Source organism: Tachysurus fulvidraco, chromosome 23, assembly GCF_022655615.1.
Source record: "Tachysurus fulvidraco isolate hzauxx_2018 chromosome 23, HZAU_PFXX_2.0, whole genome shotgun sequence".
Lineage (NCBI taxonomy): Eukaryota > Metazoa > Chordata > Actinopteri > Siluriformes > Bagridae > Tachysurus > Tachysurus fulvidraco.
The window spans coordinates 13,372,227-13,394,477 of NC_062540.1; the positions used below are offsets into that span (position 1 = coordinate 13,372,227).

The 22,251-nt window shown below is 36.5% G+C and overlaps 1 protein-coding gene across 23 annotated transcripts in view; it reads left to right on the plus strand.

Annotated features, from left to right (window-relative positions):
- Window positions 1-22,251, plus strand: part of rap1gapa (RAP1 GTPase activating protein a) — a 106,526-nt gene that overhangs the window by 70,911 nt on the left and 13,364 nt on the right. For 17 of the 23 annotated variants that reach the window (XM_027170489.2, XM_047807268.1, XM_027170478.2 and 14 more), the window contains 11 exons: window positions 1,349-1,442; window positions 12,216-12,251; window positions 14,595-14,642; window positions 14,915-14,953; window positions 15,035-15,220; window positions 15,667-15,770; window positions 16,224-16,302; window positions 16,489-16,542; window positions 18,054-18,137; window positions 19,296-19,396; window positions 20,167-20,296. In XM_027170489.2, the coding sequence (XP_027026290.2) occupies window positions 12,234-12,251; window positions 14,595-14,642; window positions 14,915-14,953; window positions 15,035-15,220; window positions 15,667-15,770; window positions 16,224-16,302; window positions 16,489-16,542; window positions 18,054-18,137; window positions 19,296-19,396; window positions 20,167-20,296 (843 nt within the window). In that variant the 5' untranslated portion in view covers window positions 1,349-1,442; window positions 12,216-12,233. Of the gene's footprint in view, window positions 1-1,348; window positions 1,443-9,944; window positions 10,325-12,215; window positions 12,252-14,594; window positions 14,643-14,914; window positions 14,954-15,034; window positions 15,221-15,666; window positions 15,771-16,223; window positions 16,303-16,488; window positions 16,543-18,053; window positions 18,138-19,295; window positions 19,397-20,166; window positions 20,297-22,251 lie in introns of those variants that run through there. The other 6 variants (XM_047807270.1, XM_027170480.2, XM_047807266.1 and 3 more) reach the window with 3 other exon arrangements.

A 22,251-nucleotide genomic window follows, 5' to 3' on the forward strand; every position in this document is an offset into this window, starting at 1 on the left:
TATAAAGCAAAATAAAAAGAACGTAGAGGTGATCATAATATATTTAAATAAAAACCTTCTCACAGGCCCTGTTTAAGCTGTTGTTTAGAGGTGCCTATGTTCAGTGAATACTAATACAATTCCTGGGGTAAGATTTAATTAAAATTTCAAGGAATAGTCTTGATCTGTTGATAGACTGAGACATAAAAGTTTATTTTAATCATTAAAATGAAAGAAACATGTTTGTGCTTATGTAATTCCAGCCCATTGGTTGTCTTATTATACTGTATGTACTATAAGTCATGGTCACTTAAAAAAAAAAGGCATCATTATTATGATATGACCCTGATAAGACATGCTAGTTTATACATTAAAAAAGAGCAAAACAATCTTCAGACACTGTTAGTGGATTAGCTTGTGAAAATCAGTTAGTAAAAATACTGTTATGTCTGAATAGACATATACACACAGTCAGAGGGAAAAGTGCTGCTTCATCATACAGTAGTTCAAGGGCTCTCAGAAGATCTGAGGGAGAAGTTTGCTCTTGAGGTACAATGTTTCTCTGCTGCTCTGTTTTATTCACTTCTGAGTCTTTCACTATTCACCAGCCGGTGAAGATAAGTGTTCATTTGTTTCTTTACATACAACATAACATATAGTTTCATATTTATTTATTTACCTCAGAAATAGAGGTTCTGCATTTTAATCCAGGTCTTTATTTTAAAAAATGGTGTGTATTTGTTTTCAATTTATATGACCTCAAAAGCAGTGTTTTTGCTGTAACCTTATTTGTGCTGCTTGATGAGAAAAGGCTTTAGGGTCTCCAAGAGGACATCCAAAGTGCTTCAGGTTCCTGATTAGAGAGGGATATCTTTGGCTATATATCTTTCAGCCTGAGGATCATACCACAGTTGTTTTCTGATGGGAAATTGAAGGTCATACTTTAGCAGTTTGCCCCTGAAACATATTTATCCCACATTGTAACACACCCAGTTTTGTCTCTTGTCTCAGTCTCAGAAAATCAAATTATGACCAGATGTTTAAAAAAAAGAATATGGAGAAGACAGAAAAATTGAATTAAATTCCTCATCTTTCCCCTGCAGCAGATACCTATTGCTCCTCGATGTGAAGAACTTGTACAGATCCAGAAATCTGCTAATGAATGTGCAAAGACTGCTTGGAGGTTCTTCCTACACAGCTGTGTGTAGTAACACAAATGTCAGGCCCCAGGCTGCCACATTGATAAAGCTTCTCCTCCTGTGACCTCACAGTCTTTGTGTTTATGTGTATATACACTATGTGTGTGTGTTTGGGCATGAGAGGTGATGCAGCACTAAACAGCACTGCATCTGTCTCTCTGTGTTTGCAGGAAACAGGATGGAGGAGAGCCTCGTATCTCTAGCACTCTAGACACTACACTGCTCCAGGCTCCACTGCCCTACACTGCCCCTGCATTCCTAAAGGTACTTTTCAAACTCTGCAATTCCATAACAAACACACACACACACCTCGCTGCCTGTAACACTAAGCCTTAAATCCTTCCCGATTCCTTCCTTTCGCTTTGCCGTTTCCTTTTGAACTTCTGAATCTGAATCTGAATCTGTCGCCTGCTACATTTTTAAAAGTCTTCATACAGACGGCTTAGCTTTCGAGGGTGACTTTTGCCATGGCATGAATTGTATACAATTTGCTAGCATGGTACTAACAACTGGAACAAAAGACAGACATGAGAGTGAGATAATCTTGTGCCGTATGATTTTTGTTTTCAATCCAAAAACTGTTGTAATAATAACATTATAAATCTTACTCTGTCCTTTCTCACACCAATTTGAGATTCAAAGATCCGACTGCGTTATCAAACAATTCCAACGCAAAGCACTGCAAGAGATCAACTAATTACTTTACTGTATACAATGTATTGTATGTGTGTTTAAATAAGATCCAAAAGAGAAGGCAAAATGGTTTTTCATCCTCGCACGTTAGAACTTGCACAAAATGTAGTACAAAAAGTCAAAAGCTTGTATTGTGATACAGAATGCAAAGGTTTGCCCAATGATTTGCTGGTGAAAGAAGGAAAAAAGTTATATCGTCTTCACAAATAAATTCAAATCAAAATTAAAATGGGTGTAAATGAGGATAGAAAACTGATTTGTATCTGAACCTTCAAAATTTTGATACTGAAATGTTAATGAAAGAACATCTGTGGAATCTAACACCCTTAAGTCCTTAGGCGTGAATTATTAAGATTCCAAATAATGCTGCCTAATTTGAAAATGGAAGAAATGGAAAATGAACCTTGGCATACACGTATCCAGCATAGCAGCAATTACAGTCTGTTGAGAAATTGTTCATAATACACCATTATACAACATAAAACCTTTTCTCAACTGTATTTGTAAATACTGTTGGCATTGCATGCCATATGCAATATGCTGCAAAACATAATACGAGGCCATCTTTGACTCCTCTGTTCTGAGGCATAATTATGATGAATACCATTATTATTAAATCCTAATGAAGGGTGTAATTTGTCTTCAACTGGATTTTCAGGGGCTTAATAGACCTGCTGGTACTTTATTTTTCACCTTCATGTAGACACACCTAAGTCTGTCCATTGCATATACTGTACATTAAGAAGGCAAACATGTAAAACAAAGCAGACGGGCGTTGTCGTGTTTGCACATGTTTATGCACACAAACCTTCAGGAAATCAGGGCCTTGATGTCTTATTGGCATTTTAGTTTTTCTTGCCGTAAGTTTGCACAAACTTGTCTGGTTATATTTGATATCATCTGCTCACAGAATCGGTTTGGGTTCTGACGTTTATACAGGTTTATTTGCTGGCTGAGCATAGGCACAGTAGTACAGAGGGCTCCAGGATCCCTGGTTTGATCCTGAGTTTGGTTTATTGTCTGTGTGAGATAGCTCCACGACAACCCAAAACCCTTCCAGGAGATGGATTAACTACTCCAAATTGCCCGTACAGTAGGTGTAAGTCAGCTACTGTCCCATTCTGGGTGTATACTTGCCTCATTTTTAGTGTCCCCAGTACCTACTATATCCCAGACTGAAATAAAGTGAATGCTGATGAATGAACTTGTGTAATGTAGCCTGTACAATGGCAAAACAAAATAATAAACGGAGGTAGTTATCTTGAACGTTATCATCACTTCCTTGTGTATGGAGGTCTTTATATTTTCAAATTCTTCCATTGCAAGTGTACAGAAGGCAACCCACGGTCCATCAAATGTCTATTTTACAGTCCAGACCTCCTAAAACAAAAGGGTTTTTTTCAGTGAATCAACACTGGATCATGATATACGTAGTCATCAGTTATGAGTCTTGCTGCATCCTAGCTTCGGACGCTTTAGATGTGTGGCTATAGCAAACCATTCTGTTTCCAGGATGTTGCCCACTGACCTGTTCCTGTTCACAATTGCTTTATCCTACAGGCACGCAAACACAACAGGTGTGGCTGATCATTTGCAATGACAGTCAAATAATCTCTACTGTGAAAATAGTCAGTTCTTGACTGCATTCAGTGTTGAAAACAACCAAAGATAGTTGGAAATTGCTTTGCAAGACTATACAGAAGTGGATACAGGGTCCTGGACCATGACTGAAGTACAGAGACTGTATGAAATATCTCTTACACTAAGGAAATCAGCCTGCCACTTAACAGGAGAGGATGTAGATGATGTCAGGGAGCTTTTAAGCAATAAACCATTTGCTTTATTGAGTTATAAATCACTTGTTTTATAGACAATGATTTTTCTGTATTCATCTATTCAATAAAGTGTTCTGTGTTCGTTCTCCATTTTTCTTCTGTATTCTGCATCATATCATTTTGAAAAAATAAATTAGCTTTGCATCTGATTGTAATTTTAGTCAGTCTTTTAAAAGTAAGTCACGTATAGACAGCTGCTACTAAGCTCTTGAGACAGAGAATTTAACAGTCCTATTAGCTTTCAGCTTCCCTTTCTCTGTGGTCAGTACACACTGCATGGCTGTGATGCCTATCTCTGAGCTCCTGTTGTTCTTCACTAGAAGGGAATTTCTCGCTTATTCATCCCCACCTGCTCCGGAAAGATAGCAAGAATTTCTAGACCGGCACGGTCAGGGCCAGTTTGCTAACAGCATTGCATGGAGAATAATAATGTCAAATATCAATGAATGAGCTGAGAGTGTAGGCTGTAAACACGTTAATTAAGGACGACAGAGCTCTGACCAGGACCCTTTGCCCATGGGCCTGTCTGTGACTGGAGGTGAAATGGAGTTTTCAGCCTAAGCTCTCAGGCCTTCACTCCACCAGACACTTTAGCTGTGATTAGGATGGAGGAGGTCCAAAGGACAGCTCTGTAGTATCACTGAATTAATTAGCCTTGGAAAAGGCCGTGGATGAGAGAGAGCGACAGAGAAAGAGTGAAACACTTAAAGTCAGACAGGGGTCTGATAAGCTTGACTCTGAAGTCAGGTCCATCCTTAATTAATTATTCCCTGTGTGTAATTCTTTATTCCCAGACCATCCGTGCCATCTAATTATACAAAAACTCCTTCTTTGTAACCTCGTTCTCTTACAAACAAGACTACATGTTTACATTACTGTGCTTCTGTTGACTTTACGATTTTTAAAAAAAAAGAGAAAAGCCTTTTTAGTTTTTTGTAGTCATTGTGCTGATCAAAAACTTTAATCCCAGTCCTGTTTGACATATGACATTGAGGATATGAAATTGAGGATATGACAATGTGATTCAATTTATATTTGGTATAGTAGTCCTTCACAATTCAAGCAAGAAAAATTAATACTTCAAACACATTGAAAATGAATGGATCTGATATCGCCGCTATGTCCCATGGAGTCATGAATATGGAATAGAGTAGAATGAGGATGTCATCATTCCACTGGAAACTTTAAAGTGTTTTTAGACTGGATAATGTTTTTTTTTTCTCTTTTATACCAAGATATTCAACCCTGCATAGCACCTGTAGTTATCAGCTCAGCAATTTTGATGTTATAACAGACTGCTAGCAATTTGCTCCTAAGTTTCAAGGGCAACAAGACTACCTATCTTAAAATGTGGCGTTGAGGAGGGGGGTGAAAAATAAGCCAAAGGAAAGCGAAATCTGCTTTCTGATCATGATCTGACCATAGATTTTGTTTAGGTAGGACAATATTAATGACATTAATCCAAGAGGCTATCACACTTGACTATAGGCTATGTAATGAATAGTAAACACACATTAAAGGCATTAAATTAGCCTGAAAAAAAGAGAAAAAAGAGACAGTTTTATAGTATTTTACAGTAAATCAGGCTTTGCATGGAAAATGAGTTCACTGTTGTTCAAACATTAACCACTCCATGATCTCCCTTTTGATCTCACACAATCTTTGCAAAACATTATACATATATAATGTTTTATTACATTAGAGATACTCTAGCTGCATTAGCTATAAAGATCTTTTTTTAACCCAGTCTTTCAACTCACTGTCCTCTGCTCCTCTCCTGAGCATAGGGCAACATGATTCATGCCCCAGTGGGCCTCTAATTCTCATTTTTCCTCACAAGCTGCAGTAATAACTCTCTGGAACAAAGTGGGGCAATAATCTGTCAAATAGCAGGTAATTAGTATTGCAACAGATTTAAAATATACGGAACTGTGAATGAAGATTTCATAAAGATGAATATTTGTTGCTATTATGGACAAGCCTCCAATGAATATAACTTTTAACAAAATTATGAGTTTGTGTTCAGTCTGAGCTTAGAGGGAACACAGCATGATAAAGCATACTCTCTTTTTAAAATTTGTGTGATGTTTAAAACATCAGCCCTTTTCCTATTCTAGAAGCATCTTTAATTATTTGCTTTCTATTCCCTTGGATTTTAAAGTGTATTAATAAAATGTGATTGTGCATCGGGATGGTGCATGACTAACAAGTGTCATTCTCCTGGCTTTAAGTAAAACTTTATCAGAGCACATCATGCAGCAGTTATCTAGTTCAATACAGACAGACACTGTTATTATCTCAGATGGCATTTACTTCTATCCTGTATGCTGATTTGCACCTCTGATATAATCTGACTACATGCTGATGACCTGTGACTGCACTATAAGCACAGCAGCAATCATATAACACCTCGGCACAGTAGGACTCATTATTAATAATAAAGAGTTTAATTAAGGCAGTGAATTCAGTGTTAGATAGAAGTCAAAACAAAAGACAGTGACTCACAGGGGAAAAAAAATCAGGAGACATGAGACAAATGGAGTAACACAGCAATTAGCATGACACGTTGAGCTGAGCAGCAGGACCTGTGATGTATTCTAGCACTTTGCACATGATCCAGAAGGCTTAACAATGCATCATTTAGACAGCTACAACACAGCTGAATGTCTTTGAGATATTATCCAGACTCCTCACAGTCACTGGTAATTTCATCATACCATGAAACCATTGGCTTCTCTCTCTTTAGACCACAGCTTCTCAAACTTAGGATCAGACTCCTGCTTGGAATTGACTAAGAAACAGATGGAATTCCAGCTTTCTTCAATTTACTTATTGTAATGCAGCTCTATGTACAGAATTTAGACTTAGATAACATCATATTAAACAGATAGATATTATTATTATTATTTGAATTTCTTTAGCGTTCTTTCTATTTAGAGCTCCTCTTAAACCCTCTTAATATAGAAGTATTTTCCAGATTATTTTCAAAAGTAATTGCAAATTGTATTTGGAGTTACATTGTCTGTTTGTGGACACATTTAATTGCAACATAATTGAATAAGAATGTATATTCATAATAATTTAAATGCAAATCGTGTACTACCAGTTCTTTCCACAAACATACAAATTTCAAAGTCCATACCTAACAAAACCAAAGTCCTTCGGCAACAGCGTTTTTGATTTCACTGCCTAGAGCCTGACAAAATTCAAATGGAAAAGCAGCTCCCTTTGTATTTGCATGTCTGATGCCTTGCACAGAAACCCGTCAATCAGTGTTGGGGTGGGAGAATACTATTGGGTGTGTTACATGAAACACAGATCCCACAAGCAAAAATAAAGCATGTTCATGGTGTCTAGCTCGTAACGCCTACTGTACAATGTATAATATTATGAACATATTATAAGGACTGCAAATTATACTGCAAATGTAATACATGTTTATAATATTTACCAAGAGATTAATGATCCACGACAATGCGTTGTAAAGGTTTAAAGAAACAGGCCTATCCTATTACTTAAAAGGGGAGTGGCCTTAAGGTAAGTTCAGAGCTGTTTGTGAATCTGTGTGCATTCTGTTTTTCCTTATTTTAGTGATCTATAGGATCTGCTGGTTGATGTGATCAGTGCAAGGGGATCCCGTGATCTAATCCACAAATAAGTTCTTTGTTTTTGATTATTTAATCGTAATTGAAATATCCCCTACAGGTGAATTCATAGTCTATAGATATCTGAGTTTTGCATGCTGAGTCTACATTTGTGAAAATCTTAGGCACTCTTATTTAAAGAGATTTAGGGGTGGATGGAAGAAAATAGAGAAAAGAGAAATAATGTTTCTTGTCATGAGTGTAGCAGTAGTAAAAGAAGTCACTTCTCTAAATTGCTAGCTGCAAATATACCGAACTATTTACTGATTTACTTGTTGCAGGGTTTGTATTTTCTACACTACCCATGAAATAAGGACTGGGCTGTATACACTACAAAAATCGACTTTGTGTTATCAATTAAAAGTAGATTAGACGGCTGTAGTATACCGGTGATGAGCTTAATATTGCGCTGCACCCAGTCATCAATGTTTGTAAAGTGCAATAATGTGTGTCTGTGTGTACTTTTTGACCATATCTACAACACAGGATACTCTCATAGTAACATCCTTTTATGAGATGATTGCAGTTTCTTGTTTCCACGGAACTAGATGGCCTAAGATAGACATCAACATTATGTTGATTATGGTCTTATTAAAAAGATATGTTCAGCTGAAGGTGGAGTGCCATCTCATTTGTAGAGAAGGTTCTTCTCTGTTGTTGTTCTTTCTGGTCTTCTTTTTTTCACTCTGCATTTTATTTGCATTTGTGTTTGAAAAGCAAAAAGAAAGGGATGAGCTTGGGTGGTGCAGGCAGGGCTGTAAACAGGGAAAGGATATATAGTGTTCTGACTTAATAAGTGCTGATTTCTTCTTTTTTTTATTTTTTGATGCAAGCGTTCAATCACTTCACCAGGGAATTAATTCAAGTGATTTGTTGAAGTGGTTGTAAGCAATGTTAGCACTTCTTGCTAACCTCTTCTAAATGTAACCTCCAAAGGAGTCCATCTGCTTTCTTCATTTCAATGTTTTCTATAGATTCATACAGTGTTTAGATTTGATCCATTTTGGTGCATATGTAAATTACAAAAAGTAAATAACAGTCATAGCTCTACTGTACATATAAGTGTTTCCTGTATGTATTTTGTTTAGATAATAATGTATATACACACTCATGGAGTTACATTAGCTGAACATAGATAGGTGACAAATTACAGGAAAATCAGTGACTCTGTTGGGTTTTGGAGTCATTTTGTTTGTATGTTTTGAGTTCACTTGGCCATAAATAGGGAAGTGTTATGGAGAAATAATTACTATTAGAAGATCTATGAGAATGAATAGAAACCATGAACTCTGGCTTATAGCAGCCATCCTGGAATGAGGAAACAATCATTTCTGTGCACTAATTAAGGCCCATTGCAAAGAAGATGCAAAGTTATTCTTATTAAGTCAAAGCACCGAGCAAAACGTGTTCTAATTGGCTTGACAGAAAGCTCACACCTGATTGGCTAAAGTGAATGTCCTATAAGAAATAGACACTAATTTGTGAATTATTGGCTGGCAGGAAAGTCTCGCGATATACACACACGTGATGATTTGCAAATGCAGATTTACTATTTAAAAACATTCCAAAATTTACAAACACACTTGTGTATTTGTGAATTGTGTTTTGCATCTGTGAATCTGTTAAATACTGTAAATGAATGAAAATGAGAGAATTTATGTATTTATGCATTTGTAAATCGTATTTTGTGAATATGAATTAGGTTCTGAATATGTCAATTGCTGTTTGCAAATATATTCATGCTTTTTCTGTATTTTAATTAGATTACAGATTTGTGAATCATTGTGAATGTATTCATTTATAAAGAGTCACTGCAAATCATTAAAGAGTTATTCTGACTGATCACTCATGGCCTTCATAAGTCACCTAATCTTAACCCAACTGAGCCATGTGTTAGACTACTCTCTCCACCACCATTATTAAAATATCTTTAGGAACAATCACTCCCAAGTTTTTCATCAATATTGTCTCAATATTTTATTCTTCCTCGATGCTTTTCCTTTTGTTTGGCTGTCAGCAATGGTCCCACCAAAACATTTGAAAGTCAGGTTTCTCTGCCATTAACTTTAATTATTGGCTTAACTGTGAGTCTAGTTTCATTTATGCCTCTTGATAGCAATACAAAAAAGTAAAAACAAATTTTAAAGAACTATTTTACCTTATCACCATTAGACACAGGTTGCACGTTACTCTCAGGGCAAAATGAGGTGAATATAACCTCACGCAAATTTCACAGTGGGAAAGGTGTTTTATTAGTAATTTAGTCATCTAATAATTCTTTACTTTTTGAAAGACTTCAAAATGGTCATTTTGACCTGATCAGAGCAGAGAGGCTTATTTAAAAATAAAATAAATCAAAGTAAGACTCTGAGCTCATTAGAGGTAAATATAATATCTAATCTTGGACCAGTTTTTTAAAATGCAGCTCTAAATACAGATCTAAATAAAATGCCCAGCACCTGTTGGTGTGGCACATAGCATTCTAGCTTCACTGGGTGGGCTTCATGCAGGCTTGTAGGAGTATAACCAAAGCCTCAGCTCCACCTCTACACCTCAATGAGAGTACAAAAAGAGCTGCTCTGTGAGAAAGGAATGCAATATTTGCCTTGCCAATTCCCACACCAGTCTGGAGAGAGGTAAAAAGAAATATTGGCTCTAACCATATGCTCATACACACAAACACTCATACATAGTACACACGCCTTACAGAGCAGTGCAACGTCTCTCTCTCTGTCAGAGGATTTCTCACACTGCTGTGATGGGACACTTTGCTGGTTCTCACTCTGGACTTTTCTTCTCACATGGGCTGAAACAGAGAGGTGGTTTAGGAGGCACTGGAAAAATATTGCCAGACTTGAATTAGTTTGGACTGAACATAAAGGACTGTTTTGTCTAATACACTGGATATCACTTCAGAATGGCCACAAAAAGTCCAATCCATGTGACAGTGGGACACTGGAAAAGGCCTGGGATCGTAAGTAAACTTTTGAAGCTCGACCGAAATCAGAGAGCAAAAGTCTGAGAACATGTTGAATTGTATAGAGATTATATGGAATCTGTGCACTGCAGGCTAAAGATCCATTCCTAATTAGTCAAATTCTCATCTCAGCTGTATATACAGTAAAGATACATAATTGTGACTTTTCACAATTTTTTGCACTGTTTTAAAATCTGCAGAAGTATACAGATCTAGTATACAGTTCTGGTTTTATCCTGGAGCACTTTTTATTGTTGTGTTCTTAGCTTTGTATTTACTTTTGTATTATTTTAAAGCAGCAAGTGTTCATGACTCAGGCTGTGTTTGCTGAAGGAGGATCCCCGTGATGAGGATCAGGAACAGCATATGGTGCAGAGTTTTACTATTAGTCTTTGATAAAGCCCTGCTGCCTGCTGTTTAGGTTTGATGTGTGCTAGATGACCAGTATGAGAACCTTTCACAGAGCAATAGACTAAATAGATCATCAGCTTCTCATCTCACACACATTCGCACTCCTTCTATTTTCTTCTTTTCCTCTTGCAGCAAGATTATGAAAATGTTATTTTGCCAGGTTGAATTTCTCAGATGTTTGTTTTCAAGGCAGTAGGGTCTGTTTGCATATGGAGGAGGACTAGCACAATGAACTCAAACAATGCGAGACGGTACACGATTCTGTTTGCCCAAGCGAACGGGAAGAATTTCATGCAGACTTCATGTGACACACACCTGCTGGAAAAACACTGGTATCATGTGAGCTGTGTATGCATTGCTATTCATAAACATGTGAGGGTTGTGCAGTCTCATGTTCAGTGGCATTCAGTGAATCTAATATGAAAAGGTATAAAAGCTTAAGCTCTGAATTTGGAACCAGGAAGTGAAGTAAATCCCGCAAAGCCCATAAACTTCATGTACAATTGATGGTTTGGGTGCTTATATTGTAGAAGAATTTTCAGTTTTATTTATTTATTTATTTTTAATTACATAAGGATAATCGACTTTTGTTGGCATATTTACGTATGCTGTAAATAAGATGACTGAATTTACAGAAAAGCGGACACAAGAACAGATTAAATAGAATAAAATACAGAAAACACAAGCCGTAAAAAGGCACTGGGAAACGAAGCTTGGTGTATAGAAATGCATGATGAAACTTTATGATGAAAAACAGCAGGAAGAAAACACCGCCTAATAAAGATGAGACACAGAACAGGTAAACATATTAACTTATTATGCAATGACAGTATTATAGCAGGAACATAGGAATGTGAACGAAACAAAACGTGCATGTGAAACTGAGAGGAGGGATGACCTTACAGTTACTTATATTTACTTAGTGAATAACGATACATTTGGTTCAGAGAATAAACCTAGGAAATGAGCTCTAAACCATGAGCATTTGCATTTGCCTTAGAAACAAATGTGAAAAATGTGTATTCAGTCTAATGTCTTCAAAACACACTGCAGTATAATCTCGACTGTGATAACATACCCCAAGTGATTTAACATTAAACCAGTGATTTAACACTTAAGATAAGAAAGTGCACCTTGCTGACCGCTAATGCTGACTTATTGCTACTAACATTGCACCCCGACGCTCTCGACACAAGCTTCTCTTGTTCTAAGACACTACAGTGCTTCATTTAATAATAATATTACCTGATGATATCATAGGTACAAATGAAGGCCAGAAAGGTCACTGAAATACAGCAGAGCTATTGTGGTATTATAGGTGAAGCAGGAAGCTGATTAAAAGCTGCAGTGTTTCTAGCTCGTGTTCTTCACTCTTGCTCTACTTACAGCATGTAACATAATTCAGGGCTCAGCTCTCACATACCAGTTTTATCACCAGACTCCTCACTCATCTCATTTCCTCTCCCCCCTTTTTCAGACTACTGATTTATTTGAAATGATTGAAAGAATGCAGGTAAAGTATTGCTTTTATTATCTTAATCTCGTTCTTCACTTCTTCGTCTTACAGTAGATGTCTTCCACTAACCTCAGAGCCAGCTCTTTGAACTGGCTATCTACTAGACACAATCCTCTTTGCTTTCCACTTTTGTGAAGGACAGATTTCTAGAACATGAGAAAAACCCTGTTTCATCATGTCACCCCATGTTTTTTAATATTTTGCGATATTTTCTTGTTCTGCAACGTTTACCTGTAAGCTCAGTGGACGAAAGAATCAAGTTATCGTTGACTTTGTGTCACAGCTTTGTGTTACTCGGCAATTAATTACAATTAATTAAAATTTAATCTCAGTCTCTCATTGTTATTGCTTATTATTATCGTCTCTCACAAAAAGGTGATACACAATTACATAATAACTTTACTTTGTAGGGGATTTTGAAGCCTCATTCGGATGGCTATGGTTCTGCATCTTTTTTTTTTAAAGTACTCAGAGATTCAATTTTCGGAGTTATCTATTTATCTAATAATTAATGTTAGAATCTAGCCTATGAATCGGTCTGATTATTGTCAGTCCTGAGATCTTTCTGATTTTATATGCAGTTGGTTCTGATTAAAACATATCGCATTTAGTCATATTTGAAGTTATGTAAAGAAACCTTATATACATACATCAACTGTGGAGAATAACACTTCACTTTATGTCCATACTGTCTTCACTCAAAAACCAATAGATGGAAATGAATGAAGTAAATCATAAAGAAGATGGCAATCCTGTAAGCCATTTACAATCTATTGCAGTGACAGCTGCAGGCCTCATTTCATATTCACATACAATATGTCATATCAGTGTTTTATTAATAAATTTATCCAGCACGTGATTATATCAACACATCTAACACAAATGTCTGGTTTTCTGGGAAAGGAAACCTGCAAAAAGTTTATTTTGCCTAATTTTAGAAGTGAGAGATTTATGAGAGTAGACATCATCCTGAGAAACAAATACCATCCGAACAAGGCTGATGAATAGTGCAGCTATGGGGCCTAGAAATCATTTTAATGCAAAAATAAAATAAAAATAGAAGAATGGGACAGCAGAGTAGAAAGCACATCATAGATGTCCCACACCAACAGGAAACAGCTGTTATCATAAAATGAAAAAGATGTCTGTTTGCAGTGTATCATCAGATAGACCAAAAAAACCAATAATGTAAGCCCCAGCTTTTCAAACACAGACCAGATCAGTAGCACCAGAGCCAACACACACACCTACACACACACACACACACACACACACACACACCTACACACACACACACACACACACACACACACACACACACACACACACACACACACACACACACACACACCACACACACACAGAAAGCATGATGGCTTGGCAAATTGTCAAATGTCAAATTGTTCAGGTCACATATTTGTTAGATTTTTTTCACACTTAGCAAAAAAAGTGCTATTAATATATGATACTAACAATCTTGTATTAATTGCGTGTTGTCTTTAAATTCTCTCATTTCTGTTACCTCTTTCTTTACCTATTGATATTCACCTATCTGTCAGATGTCCTCACTGACAATATAACGGTATCCTTTAAACTGATTGATAAAATTGATAAGACAAAAATTAATTCATCGTCACTTTAGTTTACAGTCATTAGCATTTATGAAAGATGTACAAGTCTGTGAGTCTCACTAATAATGCTAATTGATTTGAAACTTGATGAGCACACACTGGAGTGGGGTCAAGGATTCATAATCATGATATCATGATATACTGCACCTGTGGTGAGGATTACAAGACCAACAAATACACACAAAAGTTTTTTCCACCAGTACCAATTCTATAGACATAAAGCATCTAACACAATCCTGATAATTGATCAGGATTAATAATGGCTCGTAAGTATTAAGAGATCCATTTCTCTAAATCCTTCACTCTAAATCATTTTACATATAGTTACTTGTACGTAATTACACCTTAATAAAGCTTTTCTTGTTTACTTTTGCTAAGAAATGTGCTCCTATAGTGTCTCTTTACAGATGTTGTTACGAATCATGACGTTGACCGTGTTTAAAGACAATTTTAAAATGTTCCTTGAGCAGCAGATTTTGTTTGCGTGACGTTTTTCTTCCTTCCTCTGCCTCATTATATTTCACCTGTACACTTCTTCATCTGAATACAGGTTATCAGCTTCATCACCCAGCTGTCAATGCTGTCCAAATTGGGCATCATATTGATTAACCTTTTTGTAATCTATACATTTTTTAATAAGTGAATGAGACATGAAAAAATTCTATCAGACAGGATGATGATGTGCAATATGTTTTTCACTATGTTTCAGAGCAGCAGAATGGATGAACAGCGGTGTGCCCTGCCTCCACCCCTTAAGGTACAGTATGCCCTACACACATACACATTCTCACCTCACACACAGAATCTATTGTTTCCATGCCATTAGTGGTCAGTGGTGCTCAGCTCTTCAGGTGGTAGGCGATTTATCTTGTGCTACGACCACAACTAATAGATATAGTGCTGAAATAATTCATACTTTATTGTTATGTCCGACTTTGTTACTAATTTCTGAATATCATATTGTTAATTGGTTATGTGCGTAATCTACAAAAGCATGTATATATTTTTTTTGTTTGCTCAATTTAACAGACTGAGGAGGACTACATCCCATACCCCAGTGTTCATGAGGTAAACTAAAACCCATTTACAGGTCTCAGTCACATTTTAACTGTTGCCTAGCTTCACAGTAGTGTTTTCTCTCTCGGCTAGGTGTTAGGCAGGAAAAGCCCTTTTCCTCTGATCCTGCTGCCTCAGTTCGGAGGTTACTGGATTGAAGGCACCAATCACGAGCTGATGAACAGAAATGATCTGGATCAGCTGCTGTCTCCTACGTCCCAAATCAAGCTGGAAATCAACGTTACAGCCAAGATCTACAGAAAACACTTCATGGGAAAAGTAATAAGACAGTACAACACATTTTAGTCATATAAAAAAATATAATGGATGTGGAGCATAAACGCTGTTTTGTAACATTTCTCTGTGTTGAGTCTAGTGTCGACTTTTGTACTTTGTATTCTTTGTATACTTTGTAAAAAAAAAAAAACTTTCCTTAGAGATTAGAAAATCCATTTGACCAAAGTAAGACACATGACTAGTGTCAAACTAAGAAGGTTTATGCATGTCCCTTTACACATTTCAGAGCTTAGCTCTAAAGAAGATATATTAGTTTTGTTCTTAATTTGACATAATGTGTTTAGCTAATGAAATCCTCATAATGGATGAGTCTCATGGTATGACCTTGTAACAGAGACATGTCTGTGTATATTTCTTCAAATGTGTGACTGTGTGTTGAAGAATGAAGATGAATGCACTCTCACACTCTCTTTCCCCTCTGTCATTAGGAACACTTTAATTACTACACATTGGACAGCGCTCTGGGCCACCTGGTCTTCTCAGTTAAATACGAAGTGATCGGGGACCAGGAGCACCTTCGTCTTATGTTAAGGTGTGCATCATCTCTTCTAAAATCTCATCCAGTACCCTTTCATCGAAAACCTTTCTAATGTATTACTGAGTGAGGGATTAGTCTTTGTAAATATTCTCTTTCTGAGCTGCTCTGCTTTGCACTTTCATTTGGATTAAAGATTATTCTAGACATAGATTTATCCAATCTCTGAACCATGAGTCATTTCCAGAGGCAGTAATATCCCATTCAGTCACACATTTCTCTCCTGAGATTACATGAGCCGCACCTTCTCAGCATCCTTGTTTCCGAATTAGTCACCAGATGGGCAATATGGGCCAGTGTGTGAGTGAAGAGAGACAATTGTGGGAAATTGCTGACATATCACCAATTCTGACACCAAATATACTGAACGACTCCATCATGAGTTTATACATCCATCAAATAAAATATAAGATTAAAATGAAATGCAAATCCTCTTCTTTTCTTTTCCAGGAGCAAATTAAAGACATATCATGATGTGATCCCGATATCATGCCTGACTGAATTCCCCAACGTTGTCCAGATGGCCAAGGTGAGAGTATAGTTCAGCGTTGTTCTTTTTTAGCCATTGCAATTTATCATCCTCAATGTCAGGACATAGATCGCGTTATCTCTCCGTTCCTGGCCAAAGCAATGGTTAACCCATTGCTTTTCTTGCAACAAACAAAGAACAAAAGAGAAAAAAAATTCACTTAGTTTCTTGTTTTCTTATTCCTAGCTTGTGTGTGAGGATGTGAACGTGGATCGCTTCTTCCCAGTGCTTTACCCAAAGGTATTCAGGTCTCCACCATTTCATACATTATATATAAGTAAATATTATATGGACAAAAGTATGTGGACCATCCCATATGTGGGTCTCCACAAAGTGTTAACACAAATTGTTAACACACAATTATTTAGTATGTTTTTAATCTGTATAATATATCATTACCATTTCCTTTCACTGGAAATAAAGGCTCAAACTTATTCCGGCATTACAGTGTCCCAGTGCACATATCAAGGTCTCTATACACGGACATGTCTGCCAAGGTTAGTGTGGAAGAGCTAGCACAGAACCCTGACCTCAACCCTACTGAACACCTTTGGGATGAAAGAGAATGTCGACGGCACACCAGGCATCTCTTACCAACCTTTTAAAAGATCTTGTAAAAGGGCACAAACCCCCACAGCCACGGTCCAAAATCTAGTGGAAACAATCTATTTCAGTAGCAAAGGAGAAACTCCATATTGGAATAGGATAATGGACTAAACACATATGGGTGTGATGGTCAGTTGTCCACAAACCTAATGTGCTGTACAGTGAGAAAAAAGAAACCAAAGTATAATAATAATAATAATAATAATAATAATAATAATAATAATAATAATAATAATAATAATAATAATAACAATAATATCAGTTATGGATATTAGAAATGTCTTTGCATTTTTTAATATATATTAGTATTGTTAAATGTTTTACAATGAAATGTCAAAAATGTATGTCAGTCATGAATGAAGCACCTGCTGCATCCTCTGATCGCCACCACAGGGAACATTTTTCTGTCTTGTACAGACATAGTGGCCTGCAAGTTGCTGTGCTTGAGCTGAGAGCTCCATCGAGAGCTTGGAAATCACTCTGGATCGTCTTGTGGTGAAGTCTTCTGTAATGAAGTGTCATAAGGCTTAGGATCCATTTGCAGGTTTTATTAAGAATGCTCGTATTCAACAGGCAAAGGTCGACGTAGGTAAACACAACAACACAGAGTAGACAGAAATCGTAATCAATATAACAGGCAAAGGGCCAGGGCAGGCAGCAGAGATACAAAGTAAAGACCAGAAACTACAAGACAGAAAACCGCTCAGAATGATAGCCGAGGCAAATCGAGACTTCACACAGAGGTCAAGTTCAAGTCTGTTTATATAGGAAGTAGCTGATTGGAAACAGGTGGTGGTGCAATCAGTCCCAGTGTTGGATTATGGGAAATGTAGTCCAGAAGCTACTAATACTCGGGAGAATGTTCCCTGTGGTGGCGATCGGAGGACAAAGCAGGTGCTTCATTCATCTGTCTGTCTGTCTGTCTGTCTGCATCAAAACATGTAAAATATAGTGTTTAAGAACACAGACAGACAGACACAGACAGACAAATAAATAAATAATACAGAAAACAACTCAAGGTTAATCTTTGGTCACTGTTCAAAACTTTACTCTGTAATTTCCCAAGTATTGTCAATTTAAATTTACCTTAAAGTGCCACTGTTTCTGTGCTAAATTAAGGTCTCTCTTATTTTATTTTCCTGAAGGCTTCGCGGCTTATTGTGACGTTTGATGAGCATGTCATCAGTAACAACTTCAAGTTTGGAGTAATATATCAGAAGTTTGGGCAGGTGAGTCTCATAGGAGTTTCTCTAACCAGGTCTGACTCACTGTTTCATTTTTGTAGTCTGTTTTAAATCTTTTAGGTGGCTGTCCTCAAACAGCAGCCAGGTGCCTTAACCACAGACACAGACTTTTTAAATACCAAAAGCATTTCATGCTGAAATGTCCGATTTACATTGTAATGCTTCCCCGGAGAGAGAACTAACAGCATATTACTTTTTTCTCTGCTTTTCTGCAAATGATGGAAATTTTGTGTAGAGAGGTTTGTTCACACAGCTCCTTGACCTTTAAGTTGGACTAGATGAGCAGTGGGCAGAAGACGAGAGCCAATGAAAACTGGCACTCATAGCATTAGCATAGAGAGGCTTCTAATGAGTCAGCCACACAAAGAGCCTCTTCCTGTCACGGCTCTGTTTGTCATCACACAGAAAATGCACTTGCCCTGTTCTCGCTATTTTTTTACTCTTCCGACCCCATCAGGGGCCAACACAAGTGTTTTACCTACACCTTATCATGGAATCAAGACAGCTCTCTCTACTGCTGTACACTCAGCACCCACGGCTTCACTCAACAAAAAAGGCATGATGTTTATTCAGGAAAGCAATTAGCATTTTCATCAGGCTAATTGCCCCATAGGGAATCATAATGAACTAGCACTGTAGGTTTTGCTAATATGAGAGTGTGTCAGGGTCTTTGTCTTTGTCAGTTGTTTGTTGAAGCTCTTTAGAGCGATTCATTTTATTTAGCATCTTTTAAATTTGAGGCTTTGTTCTGTCTAATAAAAGCAGCGTCGTTACATTTTCATGTTATTATTAAGCATCTTGAAAGCAGGAAAAGTCTATATCCGTTCAATGATTCGACTAATGAATGATGCTTTGGTAAATTATAGTGACTTTCTTTGTAGGTGCTATTATACAGGCAGGAACAAACAAGAACATAAATGCAAATGTCATGTACATAAATATTCATTGTTGATTCATAACAATTTGCTTGATTCAATTTGTATGAAAAGTTACAGGTTTAGTTTAATGTTTAATCCAAGTTATCATTCATACATTTACTTATGAAGTCATTATATGACTTCAATCATAATAAATTAAATAAGATATTATTTGAAGTGATATGAATGTATTATTTGTTGAAATGTCATGTTTATGTCTTTGTAGACGGTTGAGGAGGAGCTGTTTGGAAATAACGAGGAAAGTCCAGCGTTTGTGGAGTTTTTAGAGTTTTTGGGTCAGAAGATCAAGCTCCATGAATTTAAAGGGTAAGATACTGAACATAGAACTCATTGATCAGTTTTGTACTTATGATAGATGTCATGTAGTAATGCCCCAGTATGAAATTCAAGGCTCATTACACTGTTCAGCCTCCTACTGCATTTTACCTGGCAACTGTGAATTTGGCCCATAGTTCACTACAGTATATACTGTAGTACACATTGCTTCTGGGTTGCATGAGGAGCATATCGCCACTGAAGTTCACAGCATATAGAAGGAAGAAGGAGGGGTTTTGGATGCATCAATCATGGAACTTTTTTTATTAGTAGCTCAAGACAAAACATTACAAAAAAAACTAGACTAAACAAACAGAAAAACAACTGAAAAATTGGGGGTATTGCGCTCTTTTGGACTGAAGTGACAGCTACAGAGCTGTGGAAACTTGTATCTAAATACTTCTAGTGTCATTACATAAAAGGTTTAGAGGTAAATTTGGCTCACAACAAAAATCAGCTCATGTATTTCTAATGATAAAAAGGTAACACTGATCATTCTAGAAAACATGATCTCCCCCATTTATGATCATTTGTGAGCTCACAAATATTTAAGGTGTCTAAACATCTGTTGAATTTGGGTTCTATGATTTCCTAAACCTCTCCAAAACATGGGGGGAACAAGTGACTCTGCATATTTCAGAAACCATTGTGAGTTAGTAAATGCAGTAAAATCAATAGAAAACCTAAACATATAATTTGTTGCTAAGTGTGAGGAATGTGCAAGTTTTGTAAATAAAACCAAATACCATTGTTTTCTTTAGTTTTCGGGGAGGCTTGGATGTGACACACGGGCAAACAGGCACAGAATCGGTCTACTACAACTTCCATAACAAAGAGGTCATGTTCCACGTCTCCACCAAGCTCCCCTTCACAGAAGGTGACACGCAGCAGGTACAAAACCTCTTACAGTTTTATCTACTTCAGTGAACATCTGTGCTGCTATATTCTTCTTTATTAGCAGACTAAACTGCCTGTCAATTATCTCATTGGTGAGCAGCAAAACTGTTTTCATCCAGTTGGTCTGTTGTTCCAACATCCCTTATTTAAGATGATAGATCACCTATTAGCTCAGATAAGACAAGCGTGAGCGGCAGTTCTCTCACCCAGCTGTCCTCTTCTGCCGTGCTGTCAGATGACGTGCTGCGCTAAGTGACCTTTTTGTCTCCCGGTGCCAAAAGCTTTCTCTGAGGAGCAGTGTTTTTCTAGACGCTCCTTAGGGACTCAACCATTTTTAAACACACTCACACACAGAGCAATAGCAGCTGTTGCTGGTTGACAGACCATAGGTTGCTTTCTGAAAGAGCAGCATTATAGAAGTGAGCTCATGATAAAAAATAAAAAAATCAGCAGCACCCTGTTTCCCCTTGGCCTATCCTAGCTCTACAATTTGCATTACGGTTGCCAACCATCTGCTGGCGGAGATTATCATGAGTCTTCCAGCCACAGAAGGTTACACATTCAGGCTTCCCTGTACATCCCAGCCATGACCCGAGTGGCTCATTGGTCTCGTCATTGTGTATTGCACCAAAGCTTTTAATATATTAGAGCCTCTCAGGAGATTTTCTTATTTAAAATCTATATAACATTTGAACTTACTTAATTTCATTAGTTGTATTTATTTGTTTGCAGTTGATAATGAATATATTTCTATATAATTGTCTAATTGGAATACATATCACGGTAACACATTATATAAAATAACTCATATGGGTTAATTAGGGTCTTTGTTCAGTGAATCCTAAATTAGAAACTTGTCTAAATCCTAGTAAATAAACCATTTCACTTTATTTAACACATTTACTGGTGTCAAATTAGTGAACCTTTTGTGAAAATATTTATATAAAATGTGTATAAAATATTAAAGGATTACTTAGTATAATACACAATAAATGCTTTGTTAAACACTGTAAATTACTGTGCATGAATTAGTGATCTAAATGTATCTCTTTTTAATTTAGTTAAGTAGACATTAGTTTAGTATTTAGTTTAATTGGTAACATGTTATACCTGTTGTTTCTAGGTAGCATCAAGTGAGTTTATTTTAGATTTTCAGAAAGACAATTTTGAACATATTCTAAAAGTGTGATTATTTTATGGCTTTATACGAGCAAAATATGATATACCATATAATATAAAATGTACTATGAGATAACAAGTAATCTTATTTCTGATAAAATATAACACTGTGGAGCGTTATTTGAATTATATTTTGACGGAATCAATATGAAACTTTAATATGGGACACAAATTATAGGTATGTAGTATTAATGCTTTCAGAAGTCACCAGAAGTAACATGACACCACATAGAATCTACAGGTACAGCAATCTGATAAATATGCAGTATTATGATGTGAATGTAGATGTACAGTATTTGTCATTTTCAAAAACATACATCCATAAGTATGAATCAGGAATGTTGATTTGCAAAGCCAAATTTGTAGTGAATAAACCATTTAAAATGATCTCATTTGGGCTTTCTTAAATAAAGAATAAGAGCATAAATACCTCCTCGTATGTGTTTCTTAACATATCTAATTTGCCAACATATTTTTCAGTCATGTTCTGTGTGAATATTAGCAAAGAGACTGGAATACTGTAGCAGATGCTAGTGTTGTACATGAAAGCGTTTTGCAAACAAGATTAAACTTCCCACATTTCTTGCATTTGTTCTGCCTGAAAATTAACTTCAGTTAACCAGGAACTGTATTTTTTTTTTTTTTTTTTTTTTTTTTTTTTTTTTTTGCATTTTAGAGTTATAATTGACAAAGAAGGAAGGAGATAAAAGTTGTTGTTAGGGAAAAAAATTTACATTTTTTTAATAAATTCTTTTAATTCTTTGTAATTA